General features: G+C 35.8%; 1 protein-coding gene across 1 annotated transcript in view; it reads left to right on the top strand.

The window, feature by feature from the left end:
* The window catches only part of Tnpo-SR (transportin 3), a 118,463-nt gene that overhangs the window by 19,229 nt on the left and 71,362 nt on the right, over window positions 1-27,872 (top strand). Inside the window, exons 2-8 of the mRNA XM_089108080.1 lie at window positions 1,593-1,796; window positions 8,086-8,331; window positions 10,765-10,923; window positions 16,452-16,618; window positions 22,334-22,475; window positions 23,785-23,931; window positions 26,157-26,350. Of these exons, the coding sequence (XP_088964206.1) occupies window positions 1,593-1,796; window positions 8,086-8,331; window positions 10,765-10,923; window positions 16,452-16,618; window positions 22,334-22,475; window positions 23,785-23,931; window positions 26,157-26,350 (1,259 nt within the window). The remainder of the gene's footprint in view (window positions 1-1,592; window positions 1,797-8,085; window positions 8,332-10,764; window positions 10,924-16,451; window positions 16,619-22,333; window positions 22,476-23,784; window positions 23,932-26,156; window positions 26,351-27,872) is intronic.

Here is a 27,872-nt window from a genome sequence, read left to right as displayed (position 1 = left end):
ATGGTATATTGAGCCTCTGGAGTCTGGTAGAATATGGTAAATCTTGAAAACCCCTTACGCATTTCGTTGCTCGCTGCTGCGCCGATTCCAGAATCGATTGGTCAAGTTTGTTAACTGGCGTGGCAATGGACATCCCAAATTCTAATTTTGGTCGAATCAGGCCCTTTAGGAGCTAAGTAATCACTGCTGGAGATCTACTGCAGAATGTTCTCTTTATTATACCGAGAGTTTGGTTGGTTTTGGCTCCTGCAGACTGCGTGTGTAAGTTGAATTTGAGCTTGTTATCAACCAAGACTCCCAGATCTTTTTTGCAGTGACTGGTTGTAAGTGGCTGTTTAGAACCACCATTGGATTCCATAAAATACTGGCTGAGAGGGTTGTTTGCTCCAAAGTGTTTGACCTTGCATTTCTGAAAAATTAAATTCTAGTCGCCAGGTTTTTGCCCACATTGAGAGTGCGTTGGGATCTGCAAGGGTAGCAGGAAGAAGGCAGCAGCCAACTCCTGTTTTTCAGTAATTTTGCTGGTTTTAAGTTTGACTTGAATATTAAGTGTAATTTTTACTTTTTTAAGACTTTTCCATTCATTTGTATTAGTACCTGTTATCTCTGTGTTTGCTATGATTGTTTATTTTAATATCTGTTCATTTTGGATTTTATTTGTCCTTAAATTAATATTTTTAATTATAATTTAGTTATAATTTACATTTTATGAATGTTTCAACTTGTTACCCTAACCAGAGAGACCATAGGATTTCTTGGGGGTATTTTAACTATGTAATTTCTGTTGCCAGACAGTTGCAGATAAAGAATGAAGAGTCCACTTGAATGGAAGTCACTGACTGTCTTTGAGCGCTACCCTAAATAATGTACCTTGTTGAAATATCTTGGAACCTCTATTTTATTAAATAATTCTATATCCAGGCTTCAACAGCTGAATGGTGGCAGCAGCAGAGCCTGTGTGCACCATGAAAGCTATGATGCTCCAGCCTCTTAATTCTCATTAGGTTATTCTCATGCTCCTCAACTGTTGTCAACCCAACATCCACCACTGAAATATGAGTTGATGCAGATGTTTCTTGGTCTATTGCTTTGCATACTTGGAAATCTGTTTATGAGTTAATAATTTCCTTCAATCTTCATAATGATGTTAAGGAAGCCTAGGGTTTATTGTCTCTTTTTATCTGTGATAGCTAGAGATGAAAATAGATTATTTATTTTACTTCTGAGGTTTGTATTTGCTTTGACATTTGATTTTTTCTCTCTTTAATTTGCATTCCTTTAACTAAATCAAATTTGTCTTTTACACAAAGCAAATTCAGGGAATTAATGAGATTTTTTTATGTAACAAAAGATATAGTCCCTCTTTTTTGGCTATTTTGATTATTGTGTCTCTTTCTTTGGAATTTTTATTCTTGTTGCCATATTTTCTAGTTTAGTTAGATTTATTGAATGAAAACTTAAGTACTTTTAGCACTGAAAGACTATAAACTCATTTTAGGGCAGATGAGAGTCAAGTCCATCTCTCCCCCTTGTGGGGGATATGCTCAATGTTGACCTTCCAACATCTAGTTAGTTCACCTTATTTTTTCTAGATTTTTGGATGGAGAATAGGGGACCTATTGCTCCAACAGAACTGTGATCTTGAATCTGGATATTTTGGGGCTCAAACACTAAGGACGAAAATTCAAAGCTCTTTTTCTGAGCTTCCAATTGAATCACACGTTTCTCTCCGTGATTCATTGATACATCATTTGAAAGAAACAAATGAGAAAACAAATTCTGTTATAGTTACCCAGGTAAGGTTTTTGCTTTTTGACATATTTACATGTGGAGACTGTAGTTAATTGTGCACATATTGCACAAAAACTACACCTGTTCAACTTGACGTAGATACCTGTTTGCGAGAGGATGGGCATAATTCTCCTCCAAAGACCAACCCACTAGGCCTCCAAATTCTTTTTCGTATTTGTCATTTAAGAGCTGATTTTTGAAAAATCATTTCAGCCTCCCCCAGGGCCGTACCCAGGCCATATCAAGGGGGGTGGGGGCTTGGTTAAAAAAAATTATGCTGGGGGGGTACAAGAAAATACTTAAAAAACACACCAAAAATGTGTTTATATTCATTTTGTTATGTTTTCTCGAGTTGGACCAACATTTCGAATGGGGGCGGGGGTCAGACCCCCCTGAATACGGCCTTGGCCTCCCGTCTCATGATGGTAAAAATTACTTTGTCTTCCCTCGCCTCTAGAAATTTTTGATCTGTATCCATGGTCCTTTAGTTTAGTAAGAAAAACAAAATAGAATAAACTCTTTATAATTCAAAACTCAAAGATCTTTTATTTCTTATTCAAAATGTTTCCTGTTCTCAGTATTTACATTCTCAAAAGATATTTACTTTATTCTAAAAACACATTATTGTTTTATTTGTTGGTTTAATTTGTTTTAGTTATTTAAAATAGTCACGTTTTAGTATATTTCTTTCGTCCTTGATCATGGGGAAAGGGGTATATTTGATAAATAGTTTTAGAAAAAACTATTTTTAAGTGCTATAAGCAGTCTTTTATTTTTTGAAGAATTCCATCTCATTTTAACAGAGTTAGTGTTGGGCTATAAGTAATGTTGGGAGTCAATTTGAATGGGTTCTAAAAGGGCTTTTGAGTAATGTTCCATTTAAGAAACTTGTAATAACTAGTTGGCCTATTGTGTCATTTTGTCTAGCTAATCCTTTGTTTGTAATCTATTACCTAATTAATTAAAAAAAACTTCTTCCACAAAATAAGTTTTTCAAAGAAAAGTAAAGAACTCCATTAAACCAAAAATGAGCAAAAATAAAATAAAGTAATCTACCAAGCGTGAAACTACCACAAATCAGCATCGATAAATAAATGAAACCCAAAACGAACAGAAATTACAATAAATAACCGAGTCAAATTCAAAAAGAGCAGAAATTAACATGAGTAGGGCTCAAGACCCCTATCCCTTCCCAAGGCCAGAACATAATTTGCACTTTACTGAAAAAAATATAAATGTTTTTACTTTTATAACTTCAACAAATTAATAGCATTAACATTTTGATTAATTAATATCTGTATATGTATATTAAACTGACAATGCATATTCATATTCATTTCTTCTCCCCTGTTTTTTTTCTCCCCTGTTTTTTTCCTGGCCATAGAGCCTTACGGGGGAGTTTATATTGAAGTGTATTTTGTTGAGTTTATTGATTGAATAAATTGATTGATTGATTGATTTGTATTTTTTTCAGCAAAGTGCAAATTATGTTCTCGCCTTGGGAAGGCATAGGGGTTTTGAGCCCTACTCTTGTTAATTTCTGCTCCTTTTGAGTCTGACTCGGTTATTTATTGTAGTTTCTGTTCGTTTTGGGTTTCATTATTTATCGATGCTGATTTGTGGTAGTTTCACGCTTGGTAGATTATATGATTTTATTTTTGTTCCTTTTTGGTTTAATGGAGTTCTTTACTTTTCTTGGATAAACTGATTTTGTGGGAAAAGTTTTTCTTAATTAATTTCTATTCGTTTTATGCTGACATAGTCTTTTCAGGGAAAAAGAAAATAATACTTTAAATTTTTTCGTTTTTTTAAGACTTTATAGTTTGGCCTGCTGTTTGTGTGCAGGAGAAAAAATTTCAGAAATTTTTAACAACATACACCCTTTTAAAATCTGGACGCAAATAGTTGTGTTTAATTTAGTTTCATACCTCCTCTAGTTGACCTTAAATAGAAAACTTGATAAAAACAAATCTGATTACTTTCTTTGATAGCTTGGATACACTTACGCTATTTTGATTTGGTTAAATTTTAAGAGCATAAGTAGCCCCGAAAGTTTGAACATAATACCCTCAGTCGTTCTTGGGATACTGCGGAGATGCCTTATTGGGAATTGGTATTAAAACAGTGCATTTTGATTTAATCTTAAGGCAACATTTAGTTTTTAAACATAAAGGGCAAATGGGAGGTTGGGGGTGGGATTTTCGACTAATAGAAAGGGCACTAGCCCTTTCAATTTCCAATTGAATGAGCCCTTTTCTAGTTTCTACGACAACGCTTTCTATAAACACCTTCTAAGCCCCCTTGGGCGTAAATTACAACCCTTGCCCTGAGGGCTGTGAGGGGGTTGTCATCTTCAAAGACCTACTTCCCTGTACTTCAACTACGATGAACAAAGTAGCTATCTTAAAATTTCGACTGGATGTGTTTGGGGAAATGGTGGGTGTGAGAGGGGGGTTAGTTGCCCGCCAATCACTTTCAACTGTTAAAAAAGACAGTAAACCTTTCAGTTTCGAATCAAATCAGCTCTTTTGAGTTTCAAAAACAACGCTTTCTATAAAAAACCTAATAGACCTCCCCGCTACACTTTCCACCCCGGGCCCGGCGGGTTGGGAGGGGGTGTCATGATCAAATACGTAATTTTCAGAACTTTTAACTACGTTGAAGAAAATTGCTATCTCAAAATTTTGATTGGATGTGTTTGGTAAAATGGTGGGTGCGAGAGGGGCGTTAGTTGCTCTCCAATCACTTTCAACTATTAAAAAAGGCACTATCCCTTTCAATTTCCAATCCAATCAGCTCTTTTGAAGTTTCTACGACAACGCTCTCAATAAAAACCTTATATGCCACGAGGGCATAACTTACAGCCCTTGCCCTGAGAGCTGGGGGGGGGGTGGGGTGTCATCCTCAAAGACCTAATTTCCAGAACTTTTAACTACGTTGAAGAAAATTGCTATCTCAAAATTTCGATTGGATGTGTTTGGGAAAATGGTGGGCGTGAGAGAGGTGTTAGTTGCCCTACAATCACTTCCAACTATTAAAAAGGGCACTAACCCTTTCAGTTTCCAATCGAATGAGCCCTTTTTGAAGTTTCTAGAACAATGATTATTATAAGAACCTTATATGCCCTCTGGGCATAACTAATAATCCATGACCTGAGGGTTATGGGGGGGTTGTCATGCTTAAAGACATGATTTTTAGACTTTTAAACTATTTTGAACAAAATGGCTATCTAAAAATTTTGATTGGATTAGCTCGGGGAAATGGTGGCCGTGAGAAGGGGGTTAGTAGTCATCCAGTAATTTTTGACTATTAAAAAGGGTACTAGCCGTTTCAATTTCCAATCGAATGATTCCTTTTCGAAGTTTCTACGACAACGCTTTCTATAAAAAAAAACCTTATATGCTCCCAGGGCATAACTTACAACCCTGGCACTGAGGGCTGCGGGGGGAGTGTCATCCTCAAAACATAATTTTCAGAACTTTCAACTACGTTGAACAAAATGGCTCTCTCAAAATTTTGATTGTATTTCTTTGGGGCAATATAGGGTGTAAGAGGGGGTTATATATCCTCCAATCACTTTCGACTATTTTAAAAAGGGCACAAGCCCTTCTAATTTTCAATCGAATGAGCCCGTTTTGAAGTTTCTACAACATCACAATCTAAAAAAACCTTATATGCCCCCAGGGCAGAACTGACAACCTTGCCCCGAGGGCTCTGAGGGGGTTATCATCCTCAACGAACTAATTTCTAAAAATTTTAACTACGTTGAACAAAATGGCTATCTAAAAATTTTGACTGGATGTGTTTGGGGAAAAGGTGGGCACGAGAGGGGGGTTAGTTGCCCTCATATCACTTTGAAGTATTAAAAAGGCCCTTTGAATTTCCAATTGAATGAGCCCTTTTTCAAGTTTCTACGACAAAGCTTTCAATTAAAACTTATATGCCCCCAGGGCATAACTTACAACCCTTACCCTGAGGGCCGTGGAGGGGTTGTCATCCTCAATGACATAATTTCCGGAACTTTCCACTACGTTGAACAAAATGGCTATCTCAAAATTTTGATTGAATGTGTTTGGGGAAATGGTGGGCGTGAAAGGGGGGTTACTTGCCCTCCAATCACTTTGGACTATTAAAAAGGGCACAAGCTGTTTCAATTTCCAATCGAATGATTCCTTTTTGAAGTTTCTACGACAACACTTTCAATAAAAAAAACAACTTATATGCTCCCAGTGCATAACTTACGACCCTGGCCATGAGGGCTGTGGGGGGAGTGTCATCCTCAAAACATAATTTCCGGACCTTTCAACTACATTGAACAAAATGGCTATCTCAAAATTTTGATTGGATGTGTTTGGGGAAATGGTGAGCGTGTGAGGGTGTTAGTTATCCTCCAATGACTTTCGACTATTAAAAAGGGCACAAGCCCTTCTAATTTTCAATCGAATGAGCCCTTTTTGAAGTTTCTACTACATCACTATCTATAAAAAAAACCTTATATGCCCCCAGGGCAAAACTTACAACCCTTGCCCCGAGGGCTCTGAGGGGGTTATCATCCTCAAGGAACTAATTTCTAAAACTTTTAACTACGTTGAACAAAATGACTATCTTAAAATTTTGATTGGATGTGTTTGGGGAAAAAGTGGGCATGAGAGGGGGGTTAGTTGCCCTCATATCACTTTGAAGTATTAAAAAGGCCTTTTGAATTTCCAATCGAATGAGCCCTTTTTCAAGTTTCTACGACAAAGCTTTCAATTAAACCTTATATATCCCCCGTGTAAAGCGTACGCCCCTCGCCCTCAGGGACGTGGAGGGAGTATTATCCTCAAAGACATAAATTACAAACATTTCGCCTGCTTTGAATGAAATGCCTATCAAAATTATGATTGGTTGTGCCTGGACAAATGATGGGCGTGGAAGGGGTGTTAATTGCCTTCCAATCACTTTTGACTATTAAAAAGGGCACAAGCCATTTCAATTTTCAATCAAATGAGCCCTCTCTGAAGTTTCTACGACAACGCTTTCTATAAAAAAAAACCTTATATGCTCCAGGGCATTACTTACAACCCTTGCCCTGAGGGTTGTGGGGGTTTGTCATCCTTAAGTCCTGATTTCCAGAACTTTTAACTACGTTGAACAAAATGACTGTCTCAAAATTTTGATTGGATGTGTTTGGAGAAATGGTGGGCGTGAGAGGGGGGTTAGTTGGCCTCCATTCACTTTCCAAAAGGGCACTAGCCCTTTGAATATCCAATCGAATGAGCCTTTTTTGAAGTTTCTACGACAACGCTTTCTATAAAAAATTTATATGCCCCCAGGGCATAACTTACAACCCTTGCCCTGAGGGCTCTGGGGGAGTGTCCTCCTCAAAGCATAATTTCTATATGGAAATTAACTACGCTGAACAAAATGGCTATCTAAACAATTGTATTTGATGTATTTGGGGAAATGGTGGGCGTAGACTTCAATTTCCAATCGAATGAGCCCTTCTCGAAGTTTCTACGACAACTCGTTCTATACGAAGTGCCCTGGTCTAAAGAAAAAAAAATTAATAAATAATACATTGTGCCAACATCATTCTTTACTTAGGCAGCTTGATTGCGCTGCCTATGATGTAGCAGCATTTAGTGGCCTATAGAGTTCTTTAAATTAGTATTTCCTAACACACACCTTAAGAACCTAAGAAACTACTGTAATGTATTCAAAATAGTCACTTGCATATGACCCTGATCATCAAATAAAAACAGGGGAGTTTTTTATTAACATGATTACGTTGATAAACCTGATGTAAATGGTTACATAATAAAGGGGTTTTTGTTTTTCAATATGGTTATGTTGATCATTTGTTTTACTAACCTGTCTTGCAAGTCTGTTGATTGATCAGCTGAAAATTTCAAATAAATTTAATAATCAGTTGCATATTATGGTCTATCGTGTAAAGTTCTGGCACTAAAAAAAACATCCCTAATTGTTTGGCTGTATTTTTAAATTGGGAAAAATAAATATTCAGTAGTTTGTCTTTCAGACTTTTTCTCAAAAAAAAAATATTATGTTGATCCTGGTCATAAAATGCAAGGTTTTGTATTTTTTGTTTCTTTAATTTGATACATTGCTTCACCACAAAAATTCTTAACTCATAAAAAAAATCCATTTTATTTATCCAATTTGTCTATTTTTCTTATCGTTGTTTGGCACCATGCAAGCTAAGCTTTTGGTTCACTGCTGATTAATTTGTTGTGTTTTTATTTTTAGTAAACAATTGTACTACTATTACTCATTTAACAAAACAATTTTCAGTTGTGTTTAGCATTGGCTGATTTGACTCTTCAAATGATATCATGGACAAACCCCATTGATGACATGTTAAGGATTTTCAATGAAGATCAAGGTGTAAATCAACGCTATTTGTGGCCTCTTTTGGAACTTCTCACAGTAATTCCAGAAGAAATACAATTCTCTAGACATTTAAAATTGGGGGCAAACAGACGATCAGAAGTGAAACTGTTAATGTCTAAATCATCTACAAATGTTCTCAGGTTTTTGGTAAGTTTCTTTATTCGTTATTGGAGCTATTTGAGATTAGTCATTTTGAGATATATTTTTTTAGATATATTTTTTTAGAGATATATTTAAGATATATCTAATATATGTATATATTATTTAATATATTCTAAAATATTATTTTATTATTAATATATTATATTAATAATATATTAATATAGATATATATCAGCTATTTGAGATATATTTTTTTTGAAGTCATACATTACTGCACCCACATACAAGAAAAACTATATAATTCTACCCAAGATTAGTCCAAAGAGCACTCTCTACCCTGCCTGCATAAGTCTGTTGCTTGAAAAACCTGAATTACAGGCTTGCACTTTACATCTTTCCCTGGGGATATTTCAGGTCCATCCGTGTGGAGGGGGAGCAGGTATGGAAAAAGTTCCAAAGCTGCCAGTAGCAGAATTTGACAGAATTCCAAAAGCTGCCGACACTTTAGCAGTGCAACTTGTGTTTTGACAGCTTTTCTTTGAGTAAAAATTATTTTTATATTTAAAATTGGTATTTTCAGACAAAATATGCCAACAAATTTGAAAACTGCCAAGTAGCATTGCTACTATGCTACTCCACTTTTTGCACAGCAGTACACTAGCTTATTTTAAGAAATATACGCTAATGTGACACTAAAACTATTATTATGGAAAAGTCGGGCATAAAACGGAAGATATAATTAATATGAATACCTGAGAATGGATGGTGGTGAAGAGGGAGGGGGTCTTATCCAATTGTTGTCCCAGAGTCTTTTGGAAAACAAATGAAAAGTATACCCTGAATTCATGGTTTTCGGCATTTCATAAAATCATCATGATAATGAACACAAAGATTTCTGCTACGAGATTTTGTTACAGGTTAATTTTAATTGATTTTTTCCAACGAGAAACGAGTAAAGAGACGAAAAAAACAAACAAACTAAGGAGCAATGTTAAACTTGAAACGAAAATTGACAAAGAAGTAAGCTGACTCCCTTCAATCTCGTGCTATTAAGAAGTGACACCTGTGCTTTACTAGAAAAAAATATGCTTTTTTGATACAACTATCTGTTAGATTTATTTAGAGTTATCTGTCAAACTTTTCAGTGAAGTGAAAATAATACTTAAGCATGAAGGGTCCTTTTCAAATAAACTTTCTTTTTGTCTGTTTTTTTATATCATTTTCCTTTTACCTAAAAATTTTTTTTTTTGTATTAATGACAAATTCATCCTGAAAACAAATTTAATTTTTTTGGAATATCATATATAAAGCTTTCAGAAATAGTAAAGAGTAACAGAATAACGTCACCTAATGATTCTAACTTAAAACGAACTGAAAAGTACTATGAATGAATAAACTAATTAAACTCCACAGGGACAGAAATTCAAACGAAACATTTAAGTTATACTTAAAATGAATACCAATTACACAGATAAGAGTTGGTGTGCACCCTCCTTACAAACCCCCTAAAGGCAAGAATGGTAATCAGGCTTTACTGAAAACAATATATATTTTGAACACATGTCTGTTTTTGCCGTAATAAAAATAAAGAACAAAAGCACCAAATATTAATGAATTTTACATGAAATAACAGTGAAAGCTTAGAGGGTTTAATTAACCTGAAAACAATAGAAATTTTGAATAAATTTCTTGTTTGTCATTGTGTATGACAGACATTCTATAAATAACGTGACAAACATTCCAAAACATAAAATAACCCGACAATATTAGTCAAGTTCAAGAAAGGACTTCAGATAGCCTTCTCCTACATAGACTTCTACGAACTTCAGCTCATTGAAGTTTCAGTGAGTTGAAACTTCATTTCAACTCACACACTTTAAGCTCTGGCTCAATTACTGAAAAACCATTATTTTTGGCCCCAGGCACGAATTATTAGTTAGCTTATTTCTAGCAATAAGCTGAAATCGGCGGACTAAAAAAAATAGTAGAAAACCAAAGTATGCTCCGCCACACAATTGATTAGTATTTATAATTCCCCAAGCAGATAATTGTAGTGTGTACAATTGCTAAAGCAGATGATTGCAGTATTTATAGTTGCCAAATGTATTAGAAGTAGCGCTTAATCCGAATTTGAATTTATAATTTGTTGAAACAGTTTAAGTGCTAAACTTTAGGTGCGCTACATCTGCCTATGCCTTTGATGGTATGGTCCCTGTAAACTATGTATTCTAAATAACCAGTTGGCTCTGTATTTCTGTTAAGTTTACATTGACAGCAAAAACCCTCAATAAAGATTACTTTTTTTCTATGTTTGAGTTTCAATAGAAAAATCAATTCCTTTCGTGGCAGAGTGAATTAAATTTGAAGTTCAGGTTCCTTTCGATTTATACAGGTATTTTTGCATCAGTTGTCTAGATCCTGATTGATTGGATTTATTTTTCTTGGTTTCAGTTAAGTTTTGTTTGTTTTATCTTTCAGGAAACCACATTGCAGACACCTTTAGAGGATTTCATTACGCATCATATGCGAGTATTAAAATGCTATAAGGCATGGGTGGGTACGCAAACTGCACCTGTGGATATATGGGGAAGGTCCTCAGTTTTAGTTTTTGCTTTCGATTTTCTAAAATCACCTCAGGTAAGTACTTATCTCCTTATTACTAACTAATTATTTTCGGTGATCTCAAACGAGTTCAGTATGTAGGTTGTTTTAGTTATTTCCTTTATTAGTTAACCACAGCCCATTGTAACCGAAAGTTTACAAACGCCTTTTGAAAAAAAAAGAAAATAGTGAAGAAGATTTGGCATTTAAAGCTGATTGAGGAATGGAAAACATCATTTACTACTACAACTGGGAACAAAAAACTGCATCACCAAGCGGCCTGGTGCCGACTCAGCTTAGCGAACTTCTCTCCTACCTCAGTCTGTTCAAGCTTTCACTATTTATCCCTTCCGATGAAGTTTCAATTTGCTTAAAATCCTTTCTTATGACCTCTTCCCAATACATTCGGGGAAGAAGTGTTTTTCGTTTAGCCCCAGATGGAGGAACAAAAAGTACATTCTTTGACAATCTCATCTGTAAAACGCTGCCTGACCATATTAACTTTTCTTTCATTACAGTCCTAGATAGTGAGATCGAACCGCACTTCTAAACAGGCCTACTATTTCGGTTTATATTAATAGTAAAACTATTGCAGAGATAAATTTCCTGGAATTTTAAAATAGATCTTAAAACGCTTTGAAAATAGTTGATAAGCGTCTTGATAAGCGTGGCAAAAGTGTGCCAAACGTGGCGGACTTGTTCCAAACACCCCGGGGATTGCTGGCGGAACAGCACTAAAGTAAAATATAGTTTTTCACAGCTGCATTTCTTTGTTATGTGTAATGACGTTAATGATGCTGTTATAGTAAAGAGCGACAGTGTCAAAAAACTGATTTGCTCTTTACTAAATTCCAGCCAAGAAAAAGCTGAAGGTTTTTCCTGTGCATGTCTATTAAGGAGCCAGCAAGGACTTGTGTTTTCGAAATTAGATATTTAGAAGAGGCTCGTACGCAGAGATTTTTCCGGGGGTTTGGGGGGGTACTTCAATACAATTTTTTTTTGGGTGGGGAGGGATCCAATATTAAAAAACACATTTTATTGGATAATTTAAGTAAAAAGTGCCCGTAAATTAAACAAAATTCAAGGTTTTGGGGGTCCAGGCCAGAGTCCCCTGCTTTGATAATTCACTTCAGACAATGTATAAGCTCTTTTCATTAGAATGTGAAACTTTCTGACAAATTAGAAGTAAGAGCAGAATCCCCCACCCCCAATATTTTGACAAATGGGTTTGGGAAGTATTTCTATAGAGTATTTCTATTGAAAAATTTGAAAAAACAACAAAATTGCCCCTCTCCTAGATTTTAGAACATAAATACTCCTCCTCCCTCCCTAGTCTCAATGAATTTACGTCGCCGAATAAGAGCCCAAATCTCAGATTTATTTTAAGTAGCAAGTAGGTCTTATGTCATCAATTCTAACTCAAATTCATTATTCAAATAATTGAAAACAGAACTTAAAGTATCATTAGAATTACCAAAACATATTTTTATTCGTAAGCAATACCTTCGCTTTCAGGCAATTGTAGATTGGAGCTTGGGAATGTTTGTGCTTGGGGATGCAATGGGGGAAACCGTGTTTCCCCATGGTTTGTGCTGAATCACTTTCATCTTTTCAGGAGACAGTTCTCTGCATTTATCGTAGAGCTCTTTGGTCAGAGACGAAGTCAAGTAGTTGCCGTCACTGAGGCAAAGAATGTAGCCCCAGTTTTTATTTTTAATCACTCTTTGCACACGATCGGGAGTAAACGGCCGGTACACAACCCTTTTATCTCTGTAGCTAATGCTCTTTCACTTGCTTCCCAAGTAACGACCAAGTGATCACTGAGACCGATTAGGGAGGCAATGTGTGGGTAGTATAGAAATCAGAAATGTCTTTGAAAATCAGTTCTAACGTTCTGTTCTCACGTGTTTTTACTTCCACTAATTTACATAGTGATAGTGTATCCTCCATCCACAAAAGTCTTAGACCGTAAAAGCCACCAAGAACTACCTCTGCAGCGTAAGAACACTGGGAACGTATCGAGTTGACCTAAATGCGATACAAGGTCATTCCAAAATGAACCCCTGGATGGATAGTATAATACACCAAACATCGTAGAATATACCTCCTTCGGTAGGTACTCTGGTATAGTCTATACCCACAGAATCTTAAACTCGGAAGTCCGAGGAGCTTGAGTATTCAGCTGTCAGTTGGGGATTGATGAACGGTAGAGCAGGTCAATTCAACCTCCAAGGCTCGCCGGGTTTTCATCTTTGTCAAATCATGGTAATATTTACACATCATAACCCAAAACATCCATAAGAGACTTGGTCCAGGCCAAGCCTCGGACAAGCATGTAATATCAGTTCGTTGTTTTGTCAGTGTAAAATCAAGCTCTTCAAGTTTATTCGTGAGAGACCTCACATTTAAGAGGAGAACTTTAGGAAACAAGCTAAAAGAACGCTTTCTTTTTTAGATCACTGTTTAGTAGTTGCCTCTGTGGGACGGCTGTAATATAGCGGGTAGGAACCTGTTCGTGATCGGTATTTGGTCTTGGTATACTCGTTTGGAGGTGATGGGTGTTGGCATACTTTGTAGGCCGATAGTGAGAAGTTGTTGCTGGTCGCAAACAGATGCTCCCCTTCAACCCATGGGAGGTTGAGGTAACCAGGGTCATTGTGAACGAGCTGGGGTGGCTACGCTCATGGAAGCAGGGGGCCTCTTAGTTTTTAGCAGCATATGCGGGACAGAAAATCTTTCTTGCGTTGCTACTTGGAGGAATGACCCGTCGTTTGGCCGTTCTTTCCGAGTCTTTCCTGGAGTTGCAACGACAGAACGGTCTTTCCTTTTGAAAGATTGTTTTTGGGTTCTCATTTCAAGACTTAATGAGCCTAACGCAGAAAGGCAAATGGAGGCTATAGGTTTGGGTTTGTAAACATAAAATTAGGGGATGCCAGTGACAGCTTTCCTCTGGTGCCCCTGAAAGTAGTAGGCACAAATGTGGGCCTAGTGCTGCTAATTCCAGTCATCATCCAGCAGCCGAATTTGCGGCCGAAATTTGACAGACTCAAGCCGGTTATGGCTGCCAAAACCATGCCCAGGTGGGGTTAACCTCCGGACATGCTAAGCACCGACTGTGGCGCAAGAAAATAGGTCTTGTAGAGCAATCCCGGGTGGGTGAAAGAAGTTCTCTCAGTAGAACTGGTTTTCAGGATCAAGTGCCCCTTGACGCTGTTGGCTGGTGAGGGGCGAATAACTCTCCCGACTCATTTGAGGGACGAGTGTTGTCTGTTCAAGCCAGGCTGAAGCTGGCGGATGGGGTTCTCTGAATAAGGATAACAATGGTAGTTACCTCGAAACTACCAAGGTAGAGTCTTTTAGAAAGGGGAAAGGGGGATGGGTAAGCTCTATCTCAAAATTATATGCCACAAATTTCCTAGCGGCTATTTGTGTTTTTTTTTTGGCGGGGGGGGGGGGGTGTGATGGGCCTTTTTAACCTAAATCTCGACTCAGTTTTGTAATTCCCTTATAATAGTAAGAATAGTGATAAACCCAATCTGTTTCATTTCGAGTAGTAGCAGAGGATGTCCCCAAATAGGTGTTTGACTTATAGGTGTTATGAATGTGTATGAAATAGGTGTTTGTCCCCAAATAGATAATGTAGTTCGTGGCACAAGTTTCCTTTTGATCTGGATCCAAAATCTCTTCATCTTACTCTAGTTTTTAGTATGAAATCCATTGGCTTATCCTTTGAGAACTGCAGAAGAGTGGTAGTAATGGTCGGTTATAACAAAGATTTGATTTTAATTATGTGGAGCAAGCTTTTCCAGTTCCAATTGATTTTATGATTTATCAAAGGATCTTTGAAGGCTTTGTGATCGTTCTCTTGATTGATTCTGTGCTGGTAGTCAGTAAGCAGACGGAGGTAATTTGGGGTTGTCTCGAACATTTAGGCTAAGATTAAGTTCTCTGTTAAACACGCGATCTTGTTATAAGTATACAGTTGTAACTTGAACTAAAAGGACAAGGTACTCGTATTATTCAATTAGTTAATTTCCGATCCATCCATTCATCGAGCCAGAACTGGGATATTACTTACACGTTTTCTTAGATATCGATCTAAGTTTACTTGAAGTAGGTTTCCGACGCATTACAACGTTTTTTCAGTTCAGAAAAAAAAATGCAAGGCTAATTTCTAATGTGTAATTTAGTAAATGGATAAACCCGAGTTTTGGCTATCGAATGATAGCTAAATTGTCGTCTTACGTTGATTCGTTGACTGTAGGACAGTAGAAAAATAGCATACCAAAAACGTCCACAGGCTCCAAACTTAAACACAATGAACTACTTATAACCAAAACTTCATTCAATTCTGACTCAAAACTTGCACATGAAGTATATTGGAAGGTCATATGTATCCGCTGATTATTTGGCGACTGGCCAATTAAACAGAAGTGTCCCCATATGAAATTTAGTTACCATTACTATCATCAGCAGGAAATCTCGTCGCCATAGATTTATAATTTTAATAATACGTCTATGCTCGTCGCGGAATTTGTTTAGTTCCTTCACTTGAGTACCCAGTGAATTCAAGTCATTCACTTGAATGACTTGAATGCACTGAAATTTAAGTATCCGTTCAGATGAGCCCTCTTCAAGTTTCTATGACCACTCGTTGAATACAACCTACCCTGGGTAAAAAAAGAAACACCAGTAAAATGTGAAATGTGAATTCACATAGGTAAAATTTGATTTTCCTTTGTTTTTAAGATGAGGGATAGTAGACCTCTGGTCTGGGTTTGCGGCCAATGGTTCCCCTTTTCTTCTCAATTCACCTCCATTTTGAGGGGTTTTGGGTGTTTCAAGATTCCGAAAATTGTTTTAGTAATTGCAAATTACTTTTTAGTTTAACCTGAATAATATTTACCATTTTTGAGGTAGCAAGAATGGTAAATTTTTCAATTATTTTTGCTTTCTGTTTCTTTTTTCTTGGTTTTGCTCACTTTATGTAGCTCAATTAGTTTTTGGAGGCACATTTACTATTCTTCTTCTGTCTTATGCCCCATTTATTATATATATATATATATATATATATATATATATATATATATATATATATATATATATATATATATATATATATTTTACACCTTGACGGAAGTGCAATTATTTGTTTTTTCGTAGTCCCATTTTATCCTTTTTTCTGTTGTCATATATGGTTGTTCTAGGTTTCCACTTAATCAATTTAATTGATTAATCCACTTATGCGGAGATCTATGATCTTTTTCATAGCGAAATTGACCAGTTGACAATGAATCACCCCTTTTGCCTTTTTCAGGCCGTAAGGGTGGTGCAAGGGCTAAATTTTCTCCTTGTGTCAAATTTGGATATCTGGGAACTGCAGTACTCTCAGAACTTCTTAACAGTGAAATTTGACATCGAATGAATATTTCACGATAGTTATTTGCGTAGATATGACCAAATTATTGTAGCTCTTTAATTTTTGTTAAATTGTTACCTGTAACTATTATAATTGAATAGAGAAAAAGAATCACGTTCTTTTTTTAGTATGAAACTTCTTTTAGGGAGGAAATCGCGTACATGAGGCAGCTTCTGACGCAGTTTGTGCATTACTTGAAGAACAGATAGAATGTTGTAACGTGCCAAAACATTTATCTGACTTTATCGTTGGTAAATGTAAAGAGTTAAGAGGGGCGTATTCAAATGCCGTAGTTGAAGAAGACTCCGACAGGTATTTTTTCCTTTCACTTGTTTTTGTTTATTTAGTCTTCATTTAGAACAGTAGATTCATAAACAACGATGACGAGCCCACATTGTTATAAGCCGGAAAGTGTATATATACAAAAAGATATTCAGGGTAGTTACAATTGTTTTTTTAGAGCGTTACGTTTTTTAGATTCTTCGCAGCATTAATCTGGCTGAGGTTGAGACTGTGACAAAACTCATGCCCAATAGTATCATGTTTATAGCCTTTGTCCTTTTATCTCTCAGTAAATCCCCCAAAGTCTCGTTCAACTATGAAAGAAGAACGTAAAAATTATTTGTTATAATAAGCATATTAATATTAATCTAATGAACACATAAAACAATATAGTAAGGAATAAAGTGATTTATGGGTAATTATAAATCTTGACGAAATTTTGCTTCCGAAGCTCAATAAAAGCATAAAAACTGTATTTATTTAATGAAGAATTCCAGAGAGTTTTAAATTGTTATGAATTCAGATGAATTTGCGAAGACGAATTTCACTCATGCTCCGAAGACGAATTTCGCAAGCGCGAAGACGAATTTTTTGCTGGAAAACCTTTTCTAAATATTATGGGACAACGTTATGTTTTTCCAAGTGTAATAGTCCATTTTATTTTTACAAAAGTGTTTCTAAAATATTACTTGATTTTTTTCAAGAAACTGGTAGTGTCAAAGAGAAGCGCCTCCTTGTTACAAAGAACGCTAGAGTAAAATCTAGGATTGTATGTTAGAAACACAAGGAAATCAATTTATTATAAAACTTTGATTTAAGGTACTTGAAAATATGGTATTCAAAATTTACTTTGCGCATGCTCAGAGCTCCACGCTGAACATTTTTTCTGATTTCTGCAATTGATCTAGATATCAGAGAAATGCTTCCACTTTTCTTTTCAAACATTCTGTAAAAAACTGGCAATTCTTGATATCTTCTTTTTTTTCGGGGAGTTGTTTGGGAATTCAGTAGACCTGAAAAAATTGGTATAAGTGGAAACTGCATCAGATTAAGGCTAAATTTACGTTTTACAGAATTAATGACGTAAAGATTCTTACTTGTGTTTTTTTCTACAGGTGAAACAATTTCATTTCAAATTGATCAGCATGTTATTGAAATCGGGGGATATAGATATTTAAGCTTATACAGAGATAAAAACATTCCTTGAAATGAAATATGCAAACAATAAATCTAAAACTCCTAATATTTCTAGAAGCCACGTTTGCTATGAAATTAAAATGTCATCGCACCCAAAACGGAAGGTCAAGCCTGACATTTTTATAATAGTATAGGAGAGCAACAAAAAGTTTTTTTGTTTTTTTTTAGTATCCACTTAAGAAAAAAATGCTAAATTTTGGATGAGTTGGATCTGTCTGCTTTACTTGAACCAGTACTTCTATGTTTGGCTTTGTTTCTTTAGTTTGTGGGTCTTTGTTGTTCTCTAGTCATTTGTCTGAGAGTAAGCAGTGTTGAAAAATCTGTTTCACATTCATATTTGGTTGTGAACGGAGTCAGCCCATTAGAGCTGTTTTTAAAACGTTTTTAAAAAGCAGTCAGCACTCAACATATCAAAGAGAAACGGTTTCCCCTTTTTCATCAGCTGCTTACACTCTTTGGTGCAAAATTAATTTCCAAGAAGAGAATAATGGGTTTTTTTAAAAAAAACTGTTTTTAAAAAACAGTCAGAATGTTGAGGAAACCAAGAGGGATTTTTTTTTTCAAAATCTCGGTTTTCGGTTATAAAAAGACAGGGTGGGTTCAAGGAGCAAAATATGTTTTTATTTTCATGTTCTTGGCGCTTTAAGAATATATAGAATTTTTTCTGTAGGTAGCCTTTTCCTTCCCCCCTCTCCTCTTGTGTTAGTCCAGTCGGTTCATTTTATAGAGGACAATTCACTCTATATAATGTTTGACACAAAATAATGTGTTTTTTTAGTATTTACTTGAGGATACTAGATTATATTTTGCTGGTGGTCCCTGTTGTTCTCTAGTCATTTGTCTGAGAGTAAGCAGTGTTGAAAAATATGTTTCATATTCATATTTGGTTGTGAACGGAGTCAGCCCATTAGAGCTGTTTTTAAAACGTCAGGATAAGAAGATACTGTCATCGTAACCCTAAAAATTATATAATGCTTTTTCCAGAATACATATTTTTCGCTGTGTTATATGTTAAATAAATAAGTTGTTCTTGAGTGAAATTGACCTCTGCTCATTAATGGGGAAGTACAAATAGACTGTTTAAAGATTGGTGATTTTTCAAATTCTCGTACATCAGGAAAATAGTTTTTAAGCGCCTTTGCTGAGAATCAATATATACTGTCCAGCTGTTGCCTTAAGAAGGTCGTCATCAAAGTTAAGCTCGTTTTCATCAATATACGTTTAAATAATACGAAAATCGAAACAAAAATCCAAAAACAGCATTTAATATGTAAATATTTATTGTTAGTACAGTATATCCCAATAAATATTTGACTGCCATAATTATACACATATTAATGTAAATAGTCGGAATGTAGGTTAATTTTATTAGTTCTGGAGAAACTGGTTCGTGGCCTTCCATGGAACCGCAGACCTTAGCGTGAGAACCTTTACTCTGAAGGAATCTTCGTCATTTTTCAATTCGTTGTCAAAGGGCAAAATTTTGCCCTTTCATTTTGAGCACCGTTACACACTGTCACTGTGCATCCTTTTTTGCTCCTAAACCTGTTTAAAATTCCAGTATTTATCAAAGAGCCTTCGAAGCGGTCTCTTATGTCTAGTTGTATAATTAGGGAAACGGAATGAATGAACACATTGAGATTTGTTTCTTCAAATGCATATTTTCAGTCAATGACTTAATTGTATTGTATGTATGAAGGTAGAAATAATATTATGAATCACAGCTGCGAGTAAAGAGGGAGGAGAGCCGGTCGAATCCCCCAAAAGTTGGCATGATGGAATCTCCTGAGAAATCTTCTGATACTGTCTAAAATTTTTGCCATGTTCACCTATTAATATAATCTTCTCGTCTAGACAATGAAATAAGATTAAGACACAGTATATTTATCTAACCTTCGACTCAGGGGAAAATTTAGTCCTAAAATTTGGATTATTTTTTTTTTTTACATGAGACCTACTCTCTGAGGCAAAACTCCTTACTTTTACCTCTAAAGGGAAAGTCAGTTTACGTTTATATAAATCAGGCTCTCTTTGTAAAAACTTGAATAATGTAAAGAGGACATTTTAGAATATTTAATTGTTGACAGTGTAAAAATTATCATTATCTGTTGGAGGCCGGGCCGGGGTTCATTATTTCATATTGAATTTGACCCCTGTGGAGGAATTCTATTAAGCTCCTACTAAACTAAATACTCTTTACTTTTTTGTACGCTGGACGCGATCATGCTTTCTTAAAAGGGTTGTATACCTTAAAAGATCGCTCTATCTCGTTCATTATAAGCTTTTTTAGTGTATGTGGCCAAACTATTAAGAATTGATTGGGTTTTCTCGCCATAACTTGTATAGCTTTGATAAAAGGTGCGAATAAACGACAGAAAACTAAAATCTAACACCTGCTTTCTCGGAAATCTTAAAAAAAACATTTAACTTGCCGTTTTTTGCCGTTAGAGATTTTCGGATTTAATGAAACTTACATCATTAGAAAGCGTGAATTTGTTTTTGATTGAACGGAGCTGAGCTTTCTTTTTAAAATTTAGGAAAGGACAGTTCCCATGCCTGGGTTTACCAAATAGGCCCGCTAGGCCCAGGCCTTAACAAAAACTGGACTAATGTTATTTATTGTCAAAGTTCCAGGTGCACTCCGCTACCATGCAGCCTATTCACAGAAAATTAATTTTAAAACAACACAGAAATTCCGTGTCCACTTATAAACTACCAGATTCCTCCCAAGATTGGCAGCTGAGAGTTCGGTTTCACCTTACTCTTTCATTACTTTCGGCTCATCAGTTACTTTACTTTACTTTCGGCGGCAACCAGACGATGATCCATCCTGCCAGGCAACAATGGACGATGGGATGACTGACGTAGTCCAACACGATCTGTCAGCAGTAGCCTCTTCTGCCAGTTTTATCCCAACGATGTCTGTGTCGTCGGAAGCCACCCCAAGGATCCATATCATTCTAGAATGTCTGCCAGAGATTCTTTCTTTGGCCACCTGGTCTCTGTTTTCAAGTTGGAAGGGGGTCGCAGGTGAGGACATCGCGAGATATAGTTCCAGCTGGTCGTCGTAGTGTGTGTCCCAAGAATTTCAGTCGTCGTTGTTTTATGATTACCGAGAGGGGGGCCTTCTGGGCGCGACCCCTTCGAACCTCAGCGTTTGAGATATGAAACCATCAGCTGGCCCGTAGTATGTGTCTCATGCAGCGATGGTCGAATACTTCTAGTGAACGTGTTTCTTCGGCCTTTAAAGGCCAAGTTTCACAGGCGTACAGCAGGATCGATTGAACATTTGCCTTGTAGACGTTCATCTTCGTTTTGATGCTAATTTCATGTCTATTCTAAAGCGACTTTTTCATGCTTGTGAAGACTCCCCATGCCTTTCCTATTCGAGCTCTAACATCAGCTTCTGTACCTCCGTTTGGTGTTACAATGGAACCAAGGTAGTAGAACTTTTCAATAGTCTTAATGGTTTTGCCCTATAGATTGATATTTGGGTGGTCTGTCGTGACTTTGAGTCTGTATCGTTGATCACGAAGCCAATTGCCTTTGATATATATGATACATCATTTACCTTCTTTTGGGGCTCAGCTAACAAGCTATTCCTGTGACACGCATTGTCTGCGAAGTCAAGGTCTGTCAGGGCGAATGGGTTGTCTTCTTTCTGACCAACGACAAAGCCTGTTGTGGGTGCAAAGCGAATTCGTCATCAGCGGCTCATCAGTTGCGTTCTGTTCAGTGATTCCACTATCTCCGAATTTTCCGGGACTTCCCCGAAAATCTCGCAAAAACGGAGCAGCAAAAAGGCTTGGGTCTAGGACCGTCAAAGCTTTTAATCTGGCCCTGGTAGTCCCTAAAAAAAATTATAAAATACCTGCTTGGAAAAATTAAAAATCAGCTCAAAGGAAGTATCATTGAATAATTTGACAGCTTTTGAAGTTCCTTGTTGTGCTAACCGCCTTGATTGAAATCTTTGCCGACAAAGGATGCCCATTATCTATAGTACATGTACATTGAGTAGACAGCGTTTCGCTTAACAATTAGTTAAGAGATTGTATGTTTTCTTTGTCTTAAACTAGCCTCTCGTTAGCTTTTCGGACTGTTGACACATTTAAGATCCCCTGCATCAATTTTTACCAAATTGCTTCAAAAGTTTCCTGTGGTGCTGGGAAAATTTGCTAATGGGCCATTTGTCTTTGAGAATGTCAGCTGACGCTGAGGCTATAAAATGACTTATGGTGTCGAATCCCCTTAATTTGTATTTGTATATTGTTCCCCTTTTACGCTTTGGCTTCCCTTGTAGATTTGAATCCCTGTTAATATTGTTATTCTTCAGTTATGTTTCCGCCAATCAAAGTTTAAGATGTAATTTAACTAAAAATGAATGGTCTTGCCTTTTAAATATGTAGGTCTTTTCCATGTTAAATTTGCAGGTCCTATGATTGTGAAAGTAAGAAAACTAAGTTTATAAAGGTTATAATTTAGAAACCCGTTTAGTTTACAAGTGTTGTTTTTGAAAATAAAAACTTGATGTCTTTTCTTCCTTTGAAGGGCAATGAATTACTGTCGAATTTTCACATTCCTCTGTGAATCTCAGTTATATGACATCGTTGGAGATAATGATGTTCATCAACCAGAACGTTTGGATCTTGTAGATATATTAATTGCCTGCTGTGAGCATCCTGAATATGAGGTAAGGAAAATTTAAGGCATCAAGGAAAGGCAAGGAAACGCCCAAAGATCTTTGAAAAATAAATTTTTTTACCAGAGGTTTTAGAGGTTAACACTCTTTTCGTATAAGGTAAATTTAAAGAAATTCCTTGCTAAGAAAACTTAAGATGGATTTTTATGATTTCTTTTATTATTATCTATTTAATTTATTTTTTGTTACTATCGAGTGTAACGGATCCTGATTTCTTATCTCAATGAATTAATGAATATGTACTGAAAGTAAATTTAATCGGATCCTGATTGATCGAAGATCAATTTAGGAATTTCATTTTTAATTTTGCTATTTCATATTTCAAAAATACAGCTAGGTAATGAAGTCTATCCTTCAAATTTACGAAGATAATATTTACGATAAAAAATTAACATTTCTTTCTGGCGAAATGGCAAAATAATCGCATTTGCAGGTGTATTTTTAATGTTTTATCTGCATTTTCTACACCATTGCCAAATCCTGTCGTCCCTCCTCCAAAGTCAATCTTTTGTTATACTCTTATTAATTAAAAAAACTGTTTCTACAAATAAGTTTTTCAAAGAAAAGTAAAGAACTCCATTAAACAAAAAAAGAGCAAAAATAAAATCAAATAATCTACCAAGCGTGAAACTACCACAAATCAGCATCGATAAATAAATGAAACCCAAAACGAACAGAAATTACAATAAATAACCGAGTTAAAGTCAAAACGAGCAGAAATTAACATAAGTTGGGCTCAAAACCCCTATGCCTTCCCAAGGCCAGAACAAAGTTTGCACTTTACTGAAAAAATACAAATGAATGTGCATTGTCAGTTTAATATACATATACTGATATTCAGTAATCAAATTGTTAATATTATTTGATTTATTAAAGTTATAAAAGTAAAAACATTTGTATTTTTTCAGTAAAGTGCAAATTATGTTATGGCTTTGGGAAAGCATAGGGGGTTTGCGGCCAACTTATGTTAATTTCTGCTCGTTTTGAGTTTAACTCGGTTATTTATTGTAATTTCTGTTTAGAGACTTAGCTTTACAGCTCTATCTCTCCCCTCCCTCTCTTTCTCTATATTCCTCTGTATCTCACCCTCTTTTGTCTCTTTTCATCTCTCCTCTCTCCTCTCTCTCTCTCTCTCTCTCTCTCTCTCTCTCTCTCTCTCTCTCTCTCTCTCTCTCTCTCTCTCGCTCTCTCTCTCTCTCTCTCTCTCTCTCTCTCTCTCTCTCTCTCTCTCTCTGTCCTATCATTCTTCAGTCCAATATTTGTAACGTTACGCCATTTTTTATTCTTTCTGTTTTTCTAGGTTGTTGAAATAACATTTGGTTTCTGGTACAAGCTATCAGAAGAAATATATCAGCGTAACCAGGATCGCTTAACAGAGGTGTTTAGAAGACCTATTGAAAGGTTATTGCAGTGTTTGCAAAAGCACGCCCATATTGAGCCGGATCATGTGAGTTTCGCTGTTTTTTTTCTGATATTTTTCATATATTTGCTTTCAGTGTTCCAGTCTCATTGGACTTTTTTTTATTATACTTTTTCTTTCTTGAAAAATAACCATCACTTTAACAGTGGTTCACATTTTTAAACACAAATCATTGTTCATCATGTGTGTATCTCAGAGATTTTCAGGATTTGAGCTGATTTCTTGAAGTTTTATTCACTTGGCTCTGCCAGTGACGGTTCTAGCCCCTCTTTTGCCCGGGGCTAAATCTTGGTTGGCGCCCCTTCCGTGTCTCCTCAAAATTTTCAGGCCAACTTTTAACAAAACTTTCACTTATTAACAACATTTTCCATTTGTTTAAATATGACTTTTCTTGCTTTAGCCCCTGCAAAATTATTGACTATATCATCTCAAGGGATTACTTCTAATTATTCGGGTTCTATACTACTACTACTACTAACAACTCACCGCAGCACCAAGCCGCCTGAGGCCAACATAGCTACGCACGCTCCTCCTCCATCCCAATCTATTCAAAGCCTCTTCTTTACACCCTCCCACGAAGTTCCCATTTCCTTTAAATCTTTCTTTATAACGTCCTCCCACCCAAGACGAGGACGACCTGCTTTCTGTTTAGCTCTAGACGGTTGGCCGAAAATAACAATCTTCGGCAATCTGTCATCCTTCATCTGCACAACCTGCCTTAGCCACCTCAACCTTTCTTTCATTATAGCCCTAGAGAGTGGTACTGAACCACATTTTTCGTACAGCCTATTGTTTGAAATACGGTCAGTCAGCCGGGCACCCAGAACAATCCTTAAGCAATTTCTCTGGAAAACATCTAGCAAATATTCATCCGCTTTTTGGAGCGGATGAATATTAGTTTAAGTTTACTAAATGACCATTCATCATTGGCTATTGATGCTGCAGTTGCCAATAATATTTGATGGTCAACTCTTACCTTTGCGAAGACCCCTTCATCCCCGTATTGCACAATTAAGTCTGACATATGTACAGGTTTCTTGAAGGGAATGCGTCGATGTTTTAATTGTTTTTTTCATATCTTTGAGTTTGTGGAGCAAGTGAATGGGATCGAAATCATTGCAATATTTTTCACCAAGTTTGAGGCAATCCGCTTTAATATCATCAACATTCGTGCCATCGTGAAATAACTCTTCTGTATTAAGCAAAATTTTGGGTTAAGTTTGCTTATGCTTACTTCGCCCTCTACTTTATTTTAACAAAATCAGTAAACGAAAATATCTTATAAGTTCCAATGAGAGACAACTTCGAAGGAGTATTGCAATATTTGGAAGTAACACTAAAAAAAAGAAGATTTTAGATTAACAGTTTTTAAGGCTGAAACTCATTTATTACGACCCTTAAATGCTCATAAAGCTCATAGTATTTTTCCAAAAAAAAAAAGTTTCTGACAAAACCTATTTCTGCTCATCTTTATTCCTAATGTGTAACATTTTATAGGCGGTGCTATTTGAAATATCAAAGTCCTTTTCTAGTGCCCCTCAAGGGAATGCATGTCGAAGAATTAGGCAAAATTTTTACCACGTACAATATTGTGGTGAAAAATTTGTTGATTCTTACAGGGATTTTCAGTTGGAATTTTTAAATTTTCTTCGTATCCCCCTCCCCCCTCCAAAGGAAGCATATGCAATCCTTACATGTTGTACGATTATCTCTCACCCTAAGACCAACTGACATTAAAAGAAGACTGATTTCGTCTAACACAAAATTTTGAGGTATCGATTGTCACGTTTGAGGTGGAAACGACGTTTGTAACAGAAATTGCAGATTCATTAATTAATTGATGATGTATTACTAATTTTGGTGATTAGATAAATTTCAAAATACAGGTGGTTATCTCTTATAACTGGCAAGAATCCTCCAAAAGCAACTTTGCTTGATATGACAAGAAACGGCAAATCCCTTCTACTTTCAGAGTTCATAGTACAATAAATTTAAGACTAAAACAACTCCAGCAAAGTCACCCCCGTATGGCTCCATGGCCAGGAAGGACACTTATTCTCAGTAAAGATGGGGGGTAATCCTTACAAGTGTCCAGGTCTGGTTCCTTGCGGAGGTTGATGATACTTATCTATTTGTCTATTTGTTTCTTTATTTTTTTCTAATTTGTTTTCCATTATATGTGGAATCTGAATTCTTCTATTGCCAATTTAAAGGTGCACTATACACTTATTGTTTCTGTTATTCATTTTTAGGAAGGCATATTAGATGAAACGGATGAGTTTGCTGACTTTAGGAGGCGCATCGTAGATTTAGTTAAAGACGTTGCTTTTATTGTTGGCTCGACCTCTGTCTTTAGACATTGTTGCTTATCACTGACTGGGAGTTCTTGGGAGGTCACAGAAGCTGCCTTATTCATGATGGGTGCGGTTGCACGAAATCTGTTACCGTAAGCATGTCTTTCTTCTTCCTTTCTTATCTGTATCATCATATTTTGTAGTTATTAATAGTTAAAATTTAATGCTGATAAAAATTTTGTAGTTGAAGTTGTTTGGTACAAATAATGCCAAAAAATGTTTGATAAGTTTTGTCACCGGTTTATCTAGAAAGGTATGGGGGATTCATCTATATTGTCAATTGACTTACATATTTAGCTACGCTATTTTAAAGGCAAATACCAAACATAGATGATATACTTAATAATGAATAGCAGTTAAAATGTTTATATTTGTGACTGAAATATTTTATTCCGTTGTTATAATGATAATGTGTGGCTATTCGCCCACTTGTGGAACCGGGCAGAAGTCGTCTCTGCAGACGTCAGAAACATCTGCGAGCAAGTTTTGAAGAAAATAAAATATAGCACTGAGGACATAAAAATAAAAGTATTTTTCCCCGTTTTGAAACATTTTCACTCATTTCCCCATTCTGAAAACATTTTCAGAGCGCTGAGGACATCAAAATGTCCTCAGCATATTTTTCCATTTGGACCACTTAGGTTTATTTTTCCCCTTAGGTTTATTCATGTAATGTAAACCGCGATTTTGTATGTTTAAAATTAAAGTTGTTGTTTTTGATTCCCTGTACATCGTTAACAGCTACATTGAATTTGGCCTTCTTCTACTTCTTTTCTTTCTTTTTCCATCGTATAGGTACAGTGAGCCTAAGCCCGCCTTTCTCTACACACCTTTTTGAATTACTTTGTTTATAAGAGGACTGTTAAAGAATAAATAGAATAGTCGCTCTTTTCTTTGTTCTTTATTATGATAATTGATTCCCAGGCTGTATTCAGGGGGGTAGGGGTCTAAACCCCTTCCCCCACCCCCAAAAAAAATGTTTGTCTGACTCTTAAAACCGTAACAAAAATGCATACGAAAAAATTTTGAAGCGTTTTTAAAGTTTTTTGTGTACACTCCCCCCCCCCCGAACTAAGATCCTGGATACGGCCCTAATTGATTCGTACCTATTTTGCACCTATATATTCATTGATTTGTCAAATATTTTAAGCTCCTAAGAGTTGGATAGAGAATAATGGAGGAAGATAGGAGAAGTTGAAAAAAAAAAAAGTTTTTCTTATTCTAGCTTTGATTATTCAGATACGAGATAAAAAGGATAGGAGTAGGAGAAATAAGTGAAATTCATTTTTTCTTCTTATACCTTTTATTTTCTCAGATCGGAGATAAGAATTATAGGAAGATAGGTGAGTTTTAAAAAAAAAAAAATTTTTTATTATTCTTGCTTTTTTTATTAATAGACTATAAAAAAATTATCTTTTTCTTCTAAATAAGTTAAATAAATTTTTTATTATAATAACATTTATTTTAAAATTTATTATAATATTATTTTTTGAATAATTTTTAATTAGAAAAAAAAAAAAGTTTATATAATTCGATCATTTATTATTAATATAATATTTAAAATTTATATTTTATGGATAAATAATTTAAATTAATTTTTTCTTATTCTAACTT

The sequence above is a fragment of the Artemia sp. Qi Xiang Cuo genome, chromosome 2, assembly GCF_049724085.1.
Source record: "Artemia sp. Qi Xiang Cuo chromosome 2, ASM4972408v1, whole genome shotgun sequence".
In the NCBI taxonomy this organism is placed as follows: Eukaryota; Metazoa; Arthropoda; class Branchiopoda; order Anostraca; family Artemiidae; genus Artemia; species Artemia sp. Qi Xiang Cuo.
The sequence above is the reverse complement of the archived record's forward strand: the minus strand, read 5'-3'. Positions and strand labels throughout refer to the sequence as shown.